Here is a 17,753-nt window from a genome sequence, read left to right on the forward strand (position 1 = left end):
TGGTGGCGTCTGCCGAATGGAAAACAGGCTTTAGAAAGTTTGTTCATCCTCACCCAACCCAACCCTAACACTCCTCAGCAGGCTTCAAAGCAGCCTTGGTTTTGCCGAGGACCACATCCAAAACCAAATAGAACTGAAATTCTCTGTTTGCCGGGCTGGAAAGTGTCAGAGCATTGCAGGATTTATTTTGCGGACAGCAGGTTATGGAGTTCAGGTCAGTCTGCCCAGTGGACAAAACCACAGTGGGATTCAGGAAGTATAGAGAAGGAATGCAAAATTTTCTTCCTCAATTATGTCTCTTTGTGAGCACACTGCATTTCTGCAAACGCAGAAAGAACCATATTAAACACATATGAAAATGTAAAATTTATTAAAATTAAAAAAACATTTATATACATTTATATACAGATAAGTGTAATGAAAGGCTGAAGAAACCATGGAACAATCATGGAATTTACTGGGACAATTTGACAATGACCCTCAAATCTCTGAGGGATTTATCTTTTACTGTGTTTATTTGGTGACCTTTTTACCGTGTGATCACAAGCAGGCTTAATTAGGAAGGAAAAGTTTCATCCACTCTTGAACAATTAAATATTCGGCAGCTTTGTTGGATTTTTTAGTTGGAGGAGCTGCGGTGCTGTTCAAGCGTGCTAAAAGACGCAAACGAGGAAGCGAGCGGTGTGCTGGTCAAACTGTGTCAACGCGGCTTCCGAACCACAAAATCTCCGCTCTCTCCTTAACAAAACGGACAAACTACTTCTCCTAACCCGTACAAATAAGAATTTTGCTAACTCAGCTACTCTGTGCTTCACGGAAACCTGGCTGAGTGAAAACATTTCCGGACAGTGCGTTACATCTGCCGGGCTTTCAGCTGTTCAGAGCAGGTGGATCACATCGCAGAGTTAATGGGGAAAACAAGAGGCGGTTGAACATTCTTTTACATCAATGCAAGTTGGTGTACAGATGTAACAGCGTTGAAGAAGATGTGCTACCCTAATTTAGAAGTGCTCTTCCTCAACTGTAAGCCTTTCTTCTCGCTACGGGAGTCTTCCTAGTTTATTCTGGTGAGTGCGTACATTCCTCCACAAGCGTGTGTGAGCACAGCGGTGCAACAGCTGGCTGATCAGATTACAGACACAGAGCAACAACACCCGGACTCACTTATTATTATTCTTGGGGATTTTAACAAAGCAAACCTCACACATGAATTGCCCAAATACAGACAGCATATTACATGCCCCACCAGAGACAGAAATACACTGGATCATTGCTACACAACAATAAAGGATGCATATCACTCTGTCCCTAGAGCAGCTTTGGGACTCTTTGATCACTGTCTGGTTCATCTTCTTCCAACCTACAGGCAGAAACTAAAATCAGCTAAACCTGTAGTTAAGACTGTAAAGAGATGGACAAATGAAGCAGAGCTGGAACTACAAGCCTGTTTTGACAGCACTGATTGGAGTGTTTTTGAAGCTGCAGCCACTGACCTGGATGAGCTCACAGATACTGCATCATATATCAGTTTCTGTGAGGACATGTGCATTCCTACTAGGACTTATTTAACATAAAACAATGACAAACCATGGTTTACAGCAAAACTCAGGCCAAAGAGGATGCTTACAGAAGTGGGGATAAAATATTGTATAATCAGGCCAAAAACACACTTACAAAGGAGATTAGAACAGCTAAAAGAAGTTACTCTGAAAAGCTGGAAAACAAGTTTTCAGCTAACAAACCTGCATCAGTGTGGAGTGGCCTGAAAAACATTATCAACTACAAGACACCATCACCCAACACTGTAGGGAATCAACTACTTGCTGATGACCCAAATGTGTTTTACTGCAGATTTGAAAAGCCCAGTCTCACACCCCACACACGCTCTGACCTTCACTTCACACAAACACCAAAACTCTCCTGCAACCCCCATCCTCCCCCATTCTGCTACTCAACCTGCACTTAAGATCTGTGAATAGGATGTGTGCGGGTTTTCCAGAAATAAAAGACAAGTAAAGCACAGGGCCCAGAGGGTGTTTCACCCACTTGTCTAAAATCCTGTGCTGACCAGCTGGCCCCCATCTTCACACAGATCTTCAATACATCACTGAAGCACTGTGAGGTTCCCAGCTGCTTCAAACGCTCCACCATCATCCTTGTCCCAAAGAAACCCAAGATTGCAGGACTTGATGTCTACAGACCTGTCGCCCTGACATCTGTGGTCATAAAGTCATTTGAGAGACTGGTGTTGGCCCACCTGAAGGACATCACTGGACCCTTTCTGGATCCACTGCAGTTTGCCTATCGAGCTAACAGGTCTTTGGATGATGCAGTTAATATGGGACTGCATTACATACTTCAACATCTAGACAGACCAGGTACTTATGCAAGGATTGTATTTGTGGACTTCAGTTCAGCTTTCAACACCATCATCCCTGCTCTCCTATGGAATAAATTAACCCAGCTGTCAGTTCCCACCTCTATCTGTTAGTGGATCACCAGTTTTCTGACTGATAGGCAGCAGTTAGTGAGACTGGGGAAATTCACTTCCAGCATATGTACAATCAGCACTGGTGCCCCCCAGGGATGTGTGCTCGCCCCAATACTCTTCTCCCTGTACACAAATGACTGCACTGCCAAGGACCACTCTGTCAAGCTTCTGAAGTTTGCAGATGACACTACAGTCATCAGCCTCATCCAAGATGACGACAAGTCTGCATATAGAAGGGAGGTTGAATGGAGCTAAGCACGCTCAAAACAGTGGAGATGATAGTGGACTTTAGGAGGAACACCCCATCGACCCTGCTCACCATTCTAAACAGCACTGTGGCAGCAGGGGAGAAATTCAGGTTCCTGGGCACTACCATCTCACAGGACTTGAAGTGTGAGACCCACATTGACTCCATTGTGAAAAAGGCCCAGCAGAGGTTGTACTTCTTTCGCCGGTTGAGGAAGTTCAAGCTGCCACAGGTGCTGCTGATCCAGTTCTACTCAGCAGTCACTGAGTCTGTCCTCTGCTCTTCAATAACTATCTGGTTTGGTTCTGCTATGAAGTCAGACATCAGAAGACTTCAAAGGATAGTCTGGACTGCTGAGCAGATTATTGGTTCTCACCTTCCCACCCTCCAAGAACTGTACAACTGCAGAGTGAGGAAAAGGGCTGGAAATATCACTTTGGACCCCATTCACCCAGCACACTACCTTTTTGATCTGTTTTGAGCACCAGAACAGTCAGGCACAAGAACAGTTTCTTCCCTCAGGCCATTCACCTTATGAACAGTTAAAACTGCCCCCAATACTCTCCATTGTGGCAATACAATCATGTGCATATTCAACTATTCATTCATATTTATATTCCATTTATATTTATTTGACATATCCTACCTCTTCTGCACAATACATTAAATCACCTTGCACATAACTGTATATCTGTATATAACATATTTGAACAACATTATTGCCCTACTGTAGTTTCCTCTATATACAGTATTTATCTGTTGTATCTATTTTTTATTCTTATTTCACTGTTTATTTATATATGTTTATATGTATATTTCAAATGTTTGTATGTATATGTTGCATATGTATATTTTTTGTATTCTCTTTGCACTGGAAGCTTCTGTCATCATTACAAATTATTTGTGTGTGTAAGCATACTTGGTAATAAAGCTTATTCTGATTCTGATTCTGATCCACTCGCTCAGGATTGAAAGACAATCACTGTCAGCTGAGGTCATGTAAGGTCACTCAGTATTAGGTAGAATGCGTTCTCCCCTCAAGTATACATAACTGCATGTCCTCACATTTCTGGTTTTATGCAGTTTGCCCAAAGGTTGTTTCCTTTCTACACATTATACTGCCCTACAAATCCAAAGTACAATTACTGTACCAACACTGACACTGAGAAAAGGGGCTTTAAGGTAATTTTTGATTGTCCTTACAAATTATTTGATTATCAATTTTTCACACTTTTCTCTGGATCTCATAGTTGAGCCAAATCTGTATTTCACAGGAAAGATCGTACTCTAAGAGACCCAATTTTGGTCATAACTCAATTTTGACAGAATGTGTAGTTTATTAATTTGGTCTTTGCACCCATATTATAAATTAATTAAAATAAATACACTTTCTGTGCCTTTATTTTTTTTTAGATCAGTTAAAAATGTCTCTTTCGTTTCTTCTCTCTTTCTTTCATCTTTTTTTTTTTTTCTTTTTTTTTGAATAAATCATGCTGCTAGATCAGAAAAATAACATGTCAAAGGAAAAGTGACATAAATCGCATTCATCTATCCAATGCCACTCCACGGTCCTGGGAGAAGTGGGGGAATCCCTGTTTGCTGGCTCAGCAGCGGAGAAAAAGAGAGGAGGCGGCCTGACCTTCCAGGAAGTCTTGCCTTGTTCCTTGTGGTTGCGTTATAATGTACAAAGTCAAATTATTAATTTGACTGTTGCTTAACAATATCCTAAGTAATTTCCTTGAAGAATTGCTGAGCTGTTGCTGTTGTCTTCTAGGATTTCTTTGTTTCATTTTTGTGTTAATTGGCAGTGCTCGGCGGACATGCACTTAAAAGATCTTGGAACATCAAAGAAGTTTAGCACAGTATAAAGTACTGTACAGCAGGATTCTCAAAACTGCAGATCATCAGTATTTCTTTGTTCTGAATGAAACATTCATGACCACAGTCCTCTCAACAATGTAAATGGGCAGGTTGTGACCTCAGGTTTCAGAATCCCTCTGCTGATTTTTCTGGCAATGCTTTCTGAAACACACTCACTATTGAAATTAGCATTTCCTAGGTTTTCAGTGGGTGTAGTGCTGACACCGCCTATATTAGTGTCCCTGGTGGAATGTTGGTGTTCTATAAATGTGTTTTGTCCATTGTGCCGGGAAGGATAAAGTGCTTATGGAAGACAGAATGACTTGACAATCAATGAGCAACATAGTTTGAATGTGGATGTGGATGTTTGAATGACTTAACCACCGCAAGATAAAACATACTGTTGCTTAAACAGTCAGTTTATTATGAGAATAAGGCCTAGACTCTTACTTACACTGTACTGCATGAAGCCTTAAGTAGCCTATAGATTCATGAGGCAGATGATTCTACTGATTCTAGAACACCAATTCTAGTACAAGGAATTAGGAAGACTGATTCTAGAATACTTATTTTCTAAGACTAATTCTACAACACAGATTTTAGAACATCATTCTAGAAGATCAATTTTCTAACAATGATTCTAGTAGATTGATTCTAGATCACCAGTTCTAGAAGTCAGATTCTCTAACTCTGATTCTAGAATAACAATTCAAGAGGTCTGACTCTCTAACACTGATTCTAGAACACCAATTCTAGTAATCTGATTCTCTAACACTGAACACCCATATTAGAAGACAGAATCACTTACTCTGATTCTAGAACACCAATTCTAGAAGTCAAAAGCCCTATTTAGACAGGATTCGTTTTCTGGACATACTGTATGTCTGTAAAGTAATTATTACTGCAGACATCTGTAATGTTTACCATCGATTAACTCAGCGATATCTGTAAAAATCACAGAGATGGGTGTGTCTACTGCATTTACACACTGCTGTCACACGTAACTGACATATTAGAAAATATAAATTATGCAGGAAATATTAAACATGATCAAATAGGCCTACTGTATCTGGGATTTATTATAAGAAATTCATTGGAATATCTGGCTATGTACAGAAAAACTGGTGACATTAATGAGCCTTATCCTACATTACACTCTTGAATTAAAAATAAAAACAATCCGTTCACATTATTTTATTTGTCCCTCCGGAAAATACAGTATGTTCCGAAACGTAGGACTGGTAAATAAACACTTGACAGCATAAAATGACCAATATCCACTTCAGACTCTCAGATAATTGAAGAAACAGCTATATTTAAAGGGCTCAAGGGCTGGAAAGTGCTGATCTACAGGCTTTTCACCAACATTTCAATTCACATGGGATTAATATTACTAGGGGTTATTTTTACAGGGCGTTTTATAGTAGGTAAAACATGCTGTAATTGTTACTGGCGCGGGAACGCGCAGTCCGTAAAAAGTCAGGAAAAATGACTGATGTGACCCGTTTGCACAGGATTAAAATTACTGAGAAGCTCTGGTAATTATTACATTACCCCACATCCCCATATAAAACTAATCCCATCCGAATAGGACTTAATTCTCTAACACTGATTCTAGAAAACCTATTCTAGAAGATGGATTATCGAACATCGATTCTAGAGACGGTTTAGTCAAATAGGTGGTCATTGTGATTTTGATATGGTCACTGTGCTGAGTGTGTAGAACATTGTCTATGCTGAACATTTTTGACCAAAAAAAAAAAAAAAAAAAAATATATATATATATATATATATATTCTACCTGAGGTAGTTATGTAGAGTCAGTTTTTACATTTCACTTAAATTAATATGGGAACTTAGAAAACTATGTGGACTAACAGAGCTTAGATCAAATCCCTGAAGTTATGCTTTATGGCTTTTGACTTTTTCTTGCTTTCAGTTTTATGTCACTGCTTTTTTCTCCATCAAGTTAGAATATCGCCTCCATAAAAACAGCATTAGTCTGTTCTAATTGCGAGTTTTACAGCTCATATGGCCACAATAATAATAATAATGATAAATTTAATTTAGCTTTTGTTACACATCTTTGGTTTTGTGTTGATGAAGAGGTACTTTAGCCTTACTGATGGTGCTATGGAGGTACTTACAGCAACAACAAAAAAGTTTGGTAAACACTAAACACTGGTATAGAGGAAGTAAAATGACTTTGTGTCTTCTTACATAACTGGCACATGTTTTTGTTTTTTTACATTTTCTTTATGAATAAGTAAGAAATCAAGCACTGATGCTCTAGCAATATTGCAGAGACTGAGCTAACATGCTGTACAAACAAACGTCCTCTTCCATATTCTCTCAAAGTAAATTGCTGAATAAATGTACAGGTTCGCTATCGCTATCAATTTAGAGCAAAGTTGTGTTCCCTAGCAGCTCTAAAAGTACAATCACAATTTCAAGGCAAGGCAAGTTTATTTATATAGCACATTTCATACACAATGGTAATTCAAAGTGCTTTACATATACATTTTAAAGAAAATACAAGATACATAAAAAAGAAAAAAAAGAAATTAAGAACATAAAATAAGAATAAAAAGTAATAAAAATAAATTTGAAAATAAATGGTAAACAATTTCAACACTATTGGAACTTAAACTGCAGGGTTCTCTGGTCATGCAAACCAAGATTCTGAATGGATCTTAGACTGTAAACAGCTTGGCCTGATGCAGTCTACTACATCCCTTTTAATCTGACTCACTCTTCACCTCAAGATTGAGTAATGGTTCTTGTTAGTGAAATGGATCAAATACCCAGACCTCACTGCCACTCTCCAGCTCCTGCTTATTTACCATTCCCTGCTTTTCCTCGAACATTGAAGAGTTCATGGAAAATCTTGGCATTGCAGAGAGCGTCTCAGGCCTACCACCTCCACACCCCCTTCATATCCCTCACATATTCTACTAGTACACACACACACACACACACACACACACACATTTACAACAAGAGCCTCTGGTTAGCTGAGTGCATTGTCCTTTAAAACCAAATAATTCCACTGCAGTGTTGCCCACCACACACCATACAGTAGTTAGGTTCACGTTCACTTTGGCTCCTCAGTAGTGAAATTGTGTCCATCCTGATTATGAGTCAGGCATTGATGTCCCAGCCATCTTTTAACACCTTTGTGAAAAGGTCTGAAAATGCAGAAACCGTATAAACGATGCTTTTTAAACTGCTTAAGTAAGTCATTTTTCAGGTTCTGACAATCACTACTGCCAACTTTAAGTTGTCCAGCTTTGTGCTACCACAATATTAGCACTCAGAGAAAAAAAACATGTAATTGTCAGCCAGGAGAGAGAGGGGGTGAGATTTAGTGATTGAGTGAGGGTGAAGACCAACAAGGTTTCCTGAGAAAGGGGTTCCTGGATAACAGCCATATCCAAAATAAACACATTGCATCTTCTAGATGAATCCAGTTTGTTTTGCAAGACGAAGGCCCTTATTTGTGAATGTGCAGTCCTTTATTTACTTGTCACTGAAATGCCCTTGTGCTGGAGAGTGGATATTCTTGCCTCTAAGATTCAAGTCTTTACAACAATAATATTAAAACAAGTTTCTTTTTATAGCCTTTTTTCAGTACCTTTTATGTCTTAATTTCCCTGGTGCTTGGTGCTTGTTTCTCAGGAGTTCATGCTTAGTTTTTGGCCTACTTTTAGTGACCTTTACATTTGTTGTTTGATTTTTGTTTTTTTAGAGCAGTTGATAATTATCAATTGATGATAAGTGCAATTGATGAAGAACATTGCTAAGAACATTAAGTCTTTTCAAAATAAATATATTGTTCTTTAAAAATAATAATAATAATAATAATTGTTTCTCAAGTTAGAAAATAGTATGTATGAAGTATGGCTGCTCGATTATGGCAGAAATCTTAATCACGATTATTTTGGTCAATATTGAGATCACGATTATTTTACTCGATTACTCATTGATATTTATTGAATTTTTTTATATTTATTTTTGTATCTTTTTAACAGTGGATTTCCTTGAACTTAAAATGTAAACAGCACTGGGTAGGGGAGGAGGCTATTGTCATATGGTAATTATTTTATGTCATATATGGTAGTCAAATAAAGAAAAGCCTCCATCGCCATCATTTACAGCAGGGGTGCTCACACTTCTATGGAATGAGATCTACTTTTTCATCATGTTATTGCAGCAAGATCTACCATGCACAATAAAGGCTATACATTATCACAATACCAAAATTTCAGTAGTCTGTAGTGAAATTTGACGATTCTCAATACCAGCTTCAAAACCACAACAAATAATAAAACTAACTAATATGTAAATTATGGAAGAATGGTTTCAAGTTCTTAAGCAATTATTCAAGACTAGTAAACAGTCAGTAGTAAAATAACAATAAAAAAACAGCAATGAATAAAAATAGATTATATACAATAGAACAAAAAATACAAATTAAGAAAATTCAGTGCTTTAAAAGTTTTTAACAGCAGTAGGCTATCAAGTATTCAAGTAAACATTCAAAATGAAATGCAACATAAAACTACTACTGGTCTTCACTGTATGATTATAATACATTAATACTTTTTAAAGCTACTAAAGTTATTCAGTCAAGAGCAGTGAGTGTGTTCTCGTTTTCTTGTTATGTTTGTTTGATTATTATAATGACACACTAGACAGCAGCAGGTCAATTAGCTTACATTTATACTTACAAGTCCGACATTTTAATACAAATCTGATTTTTTTTCTCTGCTGTTTACGTTTACTTTAGACATCACTCTCTGTGTTTACATGAATACCTCACCAAGACGGGCATTTTGGCAGAATTTTGAAATGAATTTGACCGTTCAGGTGCGCATTAGCGTGAGCATTTTCAGAAAACGCACATGTTCAGCACACACACATACACCGCCTGTCAATCAAACAGGGAGCAGCTGTTACTAGATTGCTAGCGAATTATAAAATTACATGCTCTGGATTACTTTCAACAGCAGAATACGAATATTAACTTTTTAATAAGTGACACAGGCCTAGGCTATCACAAATATAGCCAGTTATTTTTTCGTTATTGACATTTTAATCACTCTGCTTGTCCGGTCGGGCATGTAAAATTCTCTTTCACGTTCCCCTTCAAAAATCCACTTGTCCCGGACAAGCGTTAATGTCGAGCCCTGATTAGATACTGTATTCAACATTCTCCGATAACAATTTTTTTCTTCGGCAGTATAGCTCATAAAGTAAATGTATGTTGTTTTAAATGAGTTTTAGATATTATTTTGGAAAACAAGCCAAAAAAGACTAATCAAATACGTATTTTGTTCCAGTGTATAATGGGCTAAGACCGTCACCTTTATGTTCACTTCGATCCATCTTTAACTCACAAAAAACAAACTTTCTCTTCTTAATAGAGCTGCGTATCGCTGATTTTCTTCATGATTATATACACACAGTGAACGTGACACATATATTATGATTCACTATGTCACGAGCCATCACGTTATAATCTAGCTGCAGCAAACGTGCGCGAGTGACGAGCGTCCCCGCGCCAGAGTGTGCATCAGCCGGGAGAAGATTCAATCTCTTCCCAGGTCACTTCACGCCACTCATAGACGTGGCACTGACCACACAGAGAAATGCCAGTTTCGGAGTTTATTTTCATAACCCACTTCCATATTATTTAAACTTTAATAAAGGATGCTTTAAAGATGGTTTGTAATTTCTCTTTTTCCTTTCTTTAGGATCTCTCTTGTCTAGATGATCTATCAATTTTTTCTCCTCCAAACGACTCCTTGTCCGAATACACAGATCATAATTTCCTCAATACTGACAACATGGCACCTAATGTGCCCACAATATGGGACATCAACACACCGCCATTAGTCCCAGAGGTGAGGCTAATTCCTGACCACAAACACACAAACAACCTGTACACCAGTTTTACTTAGTTAATATTGTAATCCAGATTGTGATATCCATAGTTGTTTTTTGTTTTGAATTTAATATTATTGTCATAGTTAGAGAAACCACACCTGTGATCGCCACACGATAGCAACTCTGTATAGTAAAGCATGTGATATTTCCATTGATTTTTACATTTGTTTTTTTTACTTCCTCCTCAGTCGAATTCTAACAGGTTTCAAGGTTTAAACTCTTTGGATGACATCACTGCTATCATAAATACACCACCAATAGGAGGTTATCAGGTAACTCCCAACCAACTGACACAAGTTTTATCTAATCAGTGAAGACAATTTCAGTGTTCTTAATAATAGGCTTTGAATGATTAATCTGTTCCACTATAAAATGTCCTTTGAATTACCACACTTGAACTACCTGTTTTGCATTATCAGAAGGGTCCAAACTTAATATTTGCCTTGCCTAATAATTCAGCAACAGTGCACTCACTATTCAACATGCAAATAGAATTTTATCTATAGAAAGTCTCTGTAAGATCAAACACCTAACTATTTCTCTGTTTCTCTTTGTTTTCTATTCTCACTTCTCACTATCAACCGTATCACGTGCTGACAAAGAGACCCCAAACACAGCCAGAAGAGGAAGAGGAAGTAGAGGTGGAGGAGACAGAAGAGCTTGGTCACGTTGACACCTACGCAGACTATAGGCCCTCTAAATGTAAGTGCTGCTTTTTTAACCCTTATTAGTGCACATTGTTGTATTTTACACCATGATTTAAGATTTGAGATTAAGATTTGGAGGATGTAAGATGTTTTTCCAAGTAAACCAGAACACAAAGCCTCTAAAAAACTCTTGCTTTTATTTTCTTTTAATAAAACCTTTCTTCCTGTTTGTCTCTTTGTATTGCTGCCTTTCTCCCTCAGCCAAGATAGGAATATCCCACCCAGACCGAGTGGTTGAGACCAACACTTTATCCAGCGTACCTCCTCCAGATATCACCTACAGCTTGTCCATACCAGAGTCCACCATAAACAGCGGCCTTCTCTCTGCCCTGCAGCTGGAGGCCATTATCTATGCCTGCCAGGTATTCCTCACCAAAGATTTCACCACATCTTACCCTCCACTTTTTTTTTTTAAATTGTTCGGATCCTGAATAGGTTACTAAAGCATGAAAAATGTTTTCCAACAAGGCCAAAAAATCATTATCAGATTTGATGTAAAAAGCTTTGGTGCAAAAAAAATAAAAAACATTGGAAATATTTCCTAGTTTCTTGTCAATTGCTTTGGACTTTTTATGAAACCCTTTAGCAACATGAAGTCATCCTGCAGAACAACCAGAGGGCCGGCTTCCTCATCGGGGATGGTGCTGGAGTGGGCAAAGGCCGCACAGTGGCTGGCATCATTCTAGAAAACTACCTAAAGGGAAGGAAGAAAGCACTGTGGTAAGTGATCGTTATTTAGCTCTTTCAGGCCAAATAAAAACCCTCACCATTCACTCTTCCACATCAGACACTGATTCTTGATCAGTTGCCTTACCCTCCTCATCTCTCCTCCAGGTTCAGTGTCTCCAATGACCTGAAATATGATGCAGAGAGAGATCTCCAAGACATCGGGGCACCCAATATACAAGTGCATGCCTTGAATAAGGTTACTATTACTATGCGGCTCAATACAGCAGCCCTGCTTATGGAGATCATGTTACCAGTGTAGCACATTCTCATAGCTCTGCCTGACACTTCTAACTGTTATCTTGTCTGTGCAGATAAAGTATGGAGACACAGCTACCTCAGAAGGGGTGCTTTTTGCGACATACTCAGCACTGATTGGGGAGAGTCAGGCAGGTGGCCAGCACCGAACACGCTTGAAGCAGATCCTAGACTGGTGTGAACCATGTTTTGATGGAGTTGTATCCTTCACTCTCTCTTGAGTTCTCTGAATAATATAGTTTTTGGAATGTGTTTGGTAACACTTTATTTTGATGGTCCCAAGTAGATATTTAACTGACTATCAGTGACTTATCGACTGACTTGCTATAGCTAGTAAACATTGTTTCAACAAACATTCAGTAGACTTTCAGTAGCCTGTATATAGATCTTTATTAATTACCTTTTAATGAACTGATGTTCTCAACAATAATGTAAGTAGGTTATTAATAGAGATCTATATACAGGCTACTGAAAGTCTGCTGAATGTTTGTTGAAAGACTGTTTACTAGCTATAGCAAGTCAGTCGATAAGCTGTTATTTTGCTGCTGTTATACAGGCTATTGATAGTCTACTGAACGTTTGTTGAAACACTGTTTACTAGCTATAGCAAGTCAGTCGATAAGCTGTTATTTTGCTGCTGTTATACAGGCTATTGATAGTCTACTGAATGTTTGTTGAAACACTGTTTACTAGCTATAGCAAGCCAGTTGATAAGTCACTTATAGTCAGTTAAATAGCTACTTGGGACCATAAAAATAAAGTGTTACCATGTGTTTTGTTGATATCAGCACTACGGCTGTATGTTGGAGATACATTTCTGCTGTATTTTGCAGTTCTTGGTTCAATCATTATGTTTTACAGCAGTTCTCTGCAAAATGTGATGCCGAAAAATGTTGAAGGTTTATCCTTGACCACAGGCTTCCCGTAGATTATATTCGACGAATGCCATAAAGCCAAAAATGCTACATCCACAAAGATGGGCAAGGCTGTGCTGGATCTGCAGAACAAGTTGCCACTGGCAAGAGTGGTGTACGCCAGTGCCACAGGTGAGTCTCTGCACCACATAACACTGTCAATCTCCATTGTTAAGCCAAAGGTTTGCCATAAAGGTAAAGTTCTCTTCGTTCCTTAGGTGCCTCTGAACCAAAGAACATGATCTACATGAGTCGGCTGGGGATCTGGGGAGAGGGAACCCCTTTCAGAACCTTTGACGACTTCCTCCATGCTATTGAGAAAAGGTTTGTAGATTTGACATTTGTCAAATATGAAAGCAATCCTTTATGCTGTTTTTGATGTGTAATTAGAACGTTCTCTTTGTTAAAAGGGGTGTGGGAGCCATGGAGATTGTGGCAATGGATATGAAGGTCAGCGGGATGTACATTGCACGTCAGCTCAGTTTCTCAGGGGTTTCTTTCTGCATAGAGGAGATCAGCTTGGATGATGATTTTAAACTTGTCTACAACAAAGCTGCCAAACTTGTGAGTTACATGAAGAGACCTTGAAACTTAAGCTGTTCCCCTTTTCACAAAATGAAAAAATGAAATAGTTTTTTTGATCCATACCTTATAAAAATGGTTGGTCCTGTTTTTTAGAGGAAAAAAAAATGAAGGCTTCAGAATAAAAAGCCAACGATATGCATAATTGTACATGTTGAAAACAGACATTTGAAAATGTTATGGATTGAAAACACTGAACTTCTCCTTTAATACAAAACATTGAAGTGAATGTGTTTACGCACCAGTGGAGCAACGTTTGCTGAGAGAGCTGTTCATGTGTCAAGAAGTACAACAGTACAGTGTGAATATTTCTGTAAATAACTCAGTAAATCTTGCTGTGAACACGTAACTGACACTATCTTGTCTGGCAGTGGGCGGAAGCCTTGGCTGTATTCATGCAGGCAGCTGATGAGTTGTGCATGAGCTCCAGAAAGTCCTTGTGGGGTCAGTTTTGGTCATCCCACCAACGTTTCTTTAAATACCTCTGCATCGCTGCCAAGGTGCGCTGTCTAGTGGAACTGGCTAAAAAGGAGTTGGAAGCAGGAAAGGTCAGTCACATTAAAGAGCCTGCAACAGTATTAAAGGAAGAGTATTTGTAGTATATTGTAGGATGCTTCACACTGTTTTTTGCATGTTGTTTTTCTTTGTAGTGTGTAGTAATAGGACTACAGTCAACAGGTGAGGCTCGAACTAGAGAAGTACTTGATGAAAATGATGGACAACTAGACAGATTTGTTTCTGCTGCAGAGTAAGTGAATTTGGTGTTTATTGAAACCTTTTTCAAATATATAGCTTCCTTATGACTGGTTCTTTCCAGAGCGCTTCTCTTGCAGTTTCAGAATGATGGAAATGTTTCTCGATATTTGTGCTTGAAGTTATTGTGGTCAACGTGCATTCCATGTATCTTTCTAAAACTTAAAAATAAGTGTAGTCTGATAAGATTACAATTATAAACTGCTTTCTTAAGCAAATCCATGCAACTCCATGCAATATAATACAATCAGTTAGACTAAGGACTAAGGGGGGAATTCATTAAGAATGAAATTGAAAACGATTTTGTTTTTTTGTTTGTTTTTTTTACATTTACTGCTTGTGTCTATATGAAGAGCACCAGGCAAAGTTTTGTGAATGAAGCGCAATCTATAACAAGCCTAATTTACATAGAAAGGTGGTGTGTTTGCATGGAAAGGAATGACAATGTCTTAATTTCAATACTCGAGTTGCAGAGCTATTTCAACGCTCATTGTGCCTGTTTAGACTAATTTGTGGGTGGTTAGAAAATGAGATGCATGTTTCTGCACGGAAATACCGCACACAAAAGTGGAGCAACTGTTTAGTGAGTCTTTTCCCCCATAGGCTCTGTTGTATCATCCCTAAAATCATTTAATATGGCAGCAATAACATCACAGCTTCTTGTCTTCTTAAGGGGTGTGTTTCAATCTCTGGTCCTTAAACAATTCCCATCAGAGAAGCAGAGGACAGAAAAAGGAGCAGGAAACAAGAGGAAACGTGAGTCCTGTCTCACTTTATTATTGCTGCCCATACGTCCTTGCGCATAGGTCTTTGCTTTTGAAAATATGATTTGATTGAATATTCTGCTGCAGGTAAGCCACGGGGAAGGCAGGCCAAGCAAGCCAGACAAGGTACTGACACAGCAGGAGTGATTATCAACATTAGCGATGACAGCAGCACTGAGTCTGACGCCATGGACAGTGACTCCAACTCTTCGCCTGACTCTGTCCAGGACAACAGTGATGATGTCGTCTTCGTCAATCACACTAGCTATCAAATGGGTGTGTTGATAGTGTATTTGTGCCTTAATTTTTGGTTAATGTGCGTGTCATGTAAATGTTTTAATATAATATATTCTCTATGTACTATATACTAAGTTCTCTCCTTTCCTTATTAGCACGGTTAGAGGAGATGAAACAAGGGCTTCTCAACAAGATCTCTGAACTGGGAAAAGAACTACCTCTCAACACACTGGATGAGCTAATAGATAAATTTGGAGGTCCAGAAAAAGTATCTGAGGTTAGAATTTTTCTTTCTTTATTTATTATGGTCTAAGCAGAGTTATACCTCAAAGACAAAACTGAGGTATCCACGACATTGTAGCATTAAGCACATTTTGTATCTGTTCAGATGACAGGACGTAAAGGCCGAGTAGTGCGTCGGCCAGATGGCAGCGTCGGATACGAGTCCCGTGCTGAGCAGGGCCACACCATCGACCAAATCAACATCAAAGAGAAGGATCGCTTCATGAATGGAGACAAGGTGAGACATTTAAGAGCTCGAGTAGAGCCTTCAATAAGGTTAAGAGCAGATTTGGGAGTTTAAACACAATTTATTACACCTCAAAGACGAAACCTAAACATTTAGGTTGTAAAGCATTTTTCAAACTTTATCTCTTTCCATTTTGTTTTTCTCTCTTCAGTTGGTGGCCATCATATCAGAAGCAGCCAGTTCAGGGATCTCACTTCAGGCTGACAGAAGGGTGAAGAATCAGCGGCGAAGGGTTCATATGACCCTGGAACTGCCTTGGAGTGCCGACAGGGCTATCCAGCAGTTTGGTGAGTAGACCTTTTTTCTGTCAAAACAAAGCTGTTTGTTGCCATGCACCAATTTTGTGTCTACTCTAAGTGGGTAGTTTACTAACAGCTTTAGGCTAAAACACAAGTGCTTTGATGCTGTTAAAATATGGTTACACTGTCAACACCCCCAGTCCAACTCAGTGTCAATATTTCCACCTGCACTAACTGCAGCTTCTTACTTCGTCACTAAAGCTCTCTTCCCATAAATACCTTCACCAAAACCACTGACAACACTTTCTGTTTTTTGGGGTTTTTTTAGGCCGCACTCATCGCTCCAACCAGGTCACAGCACCAGAGTACATCTTCCTTATTTCCGAACTGGCAGGAGAGCGGCGATTCGCATCCATCGTGGCAAAGAGGCTTGAGAGCCTGGTGCGTTCTTGACCAACTAACATTCTCTGATCGGGCTCTTAGTCAGTGCTTGAGTTCTGATTTGGCTTTTGTATAAATATTAAACAACTTAAGTTGGGTGCACAGCTCTTTATGATTGTTGCTTGTCAAAGACCTTAGGAAAAAACCATGGCACACTCAGCAAAGATTTTGACAGACTGTACGATGCACATTGTAGCCAAGACTTGCCAATTGGCATGGCTGACTAGGTGTTTTATGTCATCTGGCCATTGTAGGGGCAGTCACACTGCACAACTGCGATGTAAAATTTCATAGACTTCCAGAACTTCGTTGGCAACTAGGACTCATTGCAAAGGCAGTTAATTGGCCATCAGTCAACAAGATAATTTTTTTACTATGCCCGAAATTTGTCTCAGATCGCAAAATTGTGGCCAAAATCGTACAGTGTGATCCCGGCTTAAAGCTTGTGTAATGAAAGCTTGATACCTTGATCATTCTGCTTTGAAAGAAATCTGACATTTCTTAACTGTCCTTTGTTTTTCACAGGGAGCTCTGACTCATGGTGACAGGAGAGCAACAGAGTCTAGAGACCTGAGCAAATATAACTTTGAAAATAAAGTATGTAACTATTTCACACAAAACATTGACACTGATTAAAAAAAAAAAAAAAGAAATACTGAGATCAGTCATGGACTAACTCGTTATCTGTTTTGGTTGTTCCTCATAGTATGGTACCAAGGCTCTAGATAAGATTACCAAAGCCATCCTTGGTCAGATTGAAAGCAAGGTACCCCCTCCAAAGGACTATCCTGGTGGTGATGCCATGTTCTTTAGAGGTAAACTTTGCGCTATTCTTTGCATGTATGGGGACATTCTGGATCAGCTTGAACTTTGATCTGACCAAAACCCTTCTATGCTTCCTAATCTCAGACATAAAGCATGGTATGATGGACGTAGGCTTGCTCTGCAGTCAGTCACGCTTGGGTATCAACACAGAGAAAGGTGAGGTTTGCAAAAAAGTTATTTGTTTTGTACATACTGTTTGCATTTCCTCACGTGCTATGCACACATACTGTA

The 17,753-nt window shown here is 38.9% G+C and overlaps 1 protein-coding gene across 5 annotated transcripts in view; it reads left to right on the forward strand.

Moving 5' to 3' along the window:
- Window positions 1–17,753, forward strand: part of LOC127438929 (protein strawberry notch homolog 2-like) — a 73,375-nt gene that overhangs the window by 48,171 nt on the left and 7,451 nt on the right. For all 5 annotated transcript variants that reach the window (XM_051694836.1, XM_051694839.1, XM_051694840.1 and 2 more), the window contains 21 exons: window positions 10,355–10,504; window positions 10,736–10,819; window positions 11,150–11,249; window positions 11,456–11,616; window positions 11,841–11,974; window positions 12,089–12,179; window positions 12,295–12,438; window positions 13,167–13,284; window positions 13,371–13,476; window positions 13,563–13,716; window positions 14,106–14,282; window positions 14,385–14,482; window positions 15,161–15,243; window positions 15,339–15,527; window positions 15,644–15,765; window positions 15,877–16,008; window positions 16,169–16,304; window positions 16,585–16,697; window positions 17,223–17,294; window positions 17,404–17,512; window positions 17,607–17,678. In XM_051694836.1, coding sequence (XP_051550796.1) covers window positions 10,355–10,504; window positions 10,736–10,819; window positions 11,150–11,249; window positions 11,456–11,616; window positions 11,841–11,974; window positions 12,089–12,179; window positions 12,295–12,438; window positions 13,167–13,284; window positions 13,371–13,476; window positions 13,563–13,716; window positions 14,106–14,282; window positions 14,385–14,482; window positions 15,161–15,243; window positions 15,339–15,527; window positions 15,644–15,765; window positions 15,877–16,008; window positions 16,169–16,304; window positions 16,585–16,697; window positions 17,223–17,294; window positions 17,404–17,512; window positions 17,607–17,678 — 2,545 coding nt within the window. The remainder of the gene's footprint in view (window positions 1–10,354; window positions 10,505–10,735; window positions 10,820–11,149; window positions 11,250–11,455; window positions 11,617–11,840; window positions 11,975–12,088; window positions 12,180–12,294; window positions 12,439–13,166; window positions 13,285–13,370; window positions 13,477–13,562; window positions 13,717–14,105; window positions 14,283–14,384; window positions 14,483–15,160; window positions 15,244–15,338; window positions 15,528–15,643; window positions 15,766–15,876; window positions 16,009–16,168; window positions 16,305–16,584; window positions 16,698–17,222; window positions 17,295–17,403; window positions 17,513–17,606; window positions 17,679–17,753) is intronic.

This window comes from Myxocyprinus asiaticus, chromosome 50, assembly GCF_019703515.2.
Source record: "Myxocyprinus asiaticus isolate MX2 ecotype Aquarium Trade chromosome 50, UBuf_Myxa_2, whole genome shotgun sequence".
NCBI classification, from domain to species: domain Eukaryota; kingdom Metazoa; phylum Chordata; class Actinopteri; order Cypriniformes; family Catostomidae; genus Myxocyprinus; species Myxocyprinus asiaticus.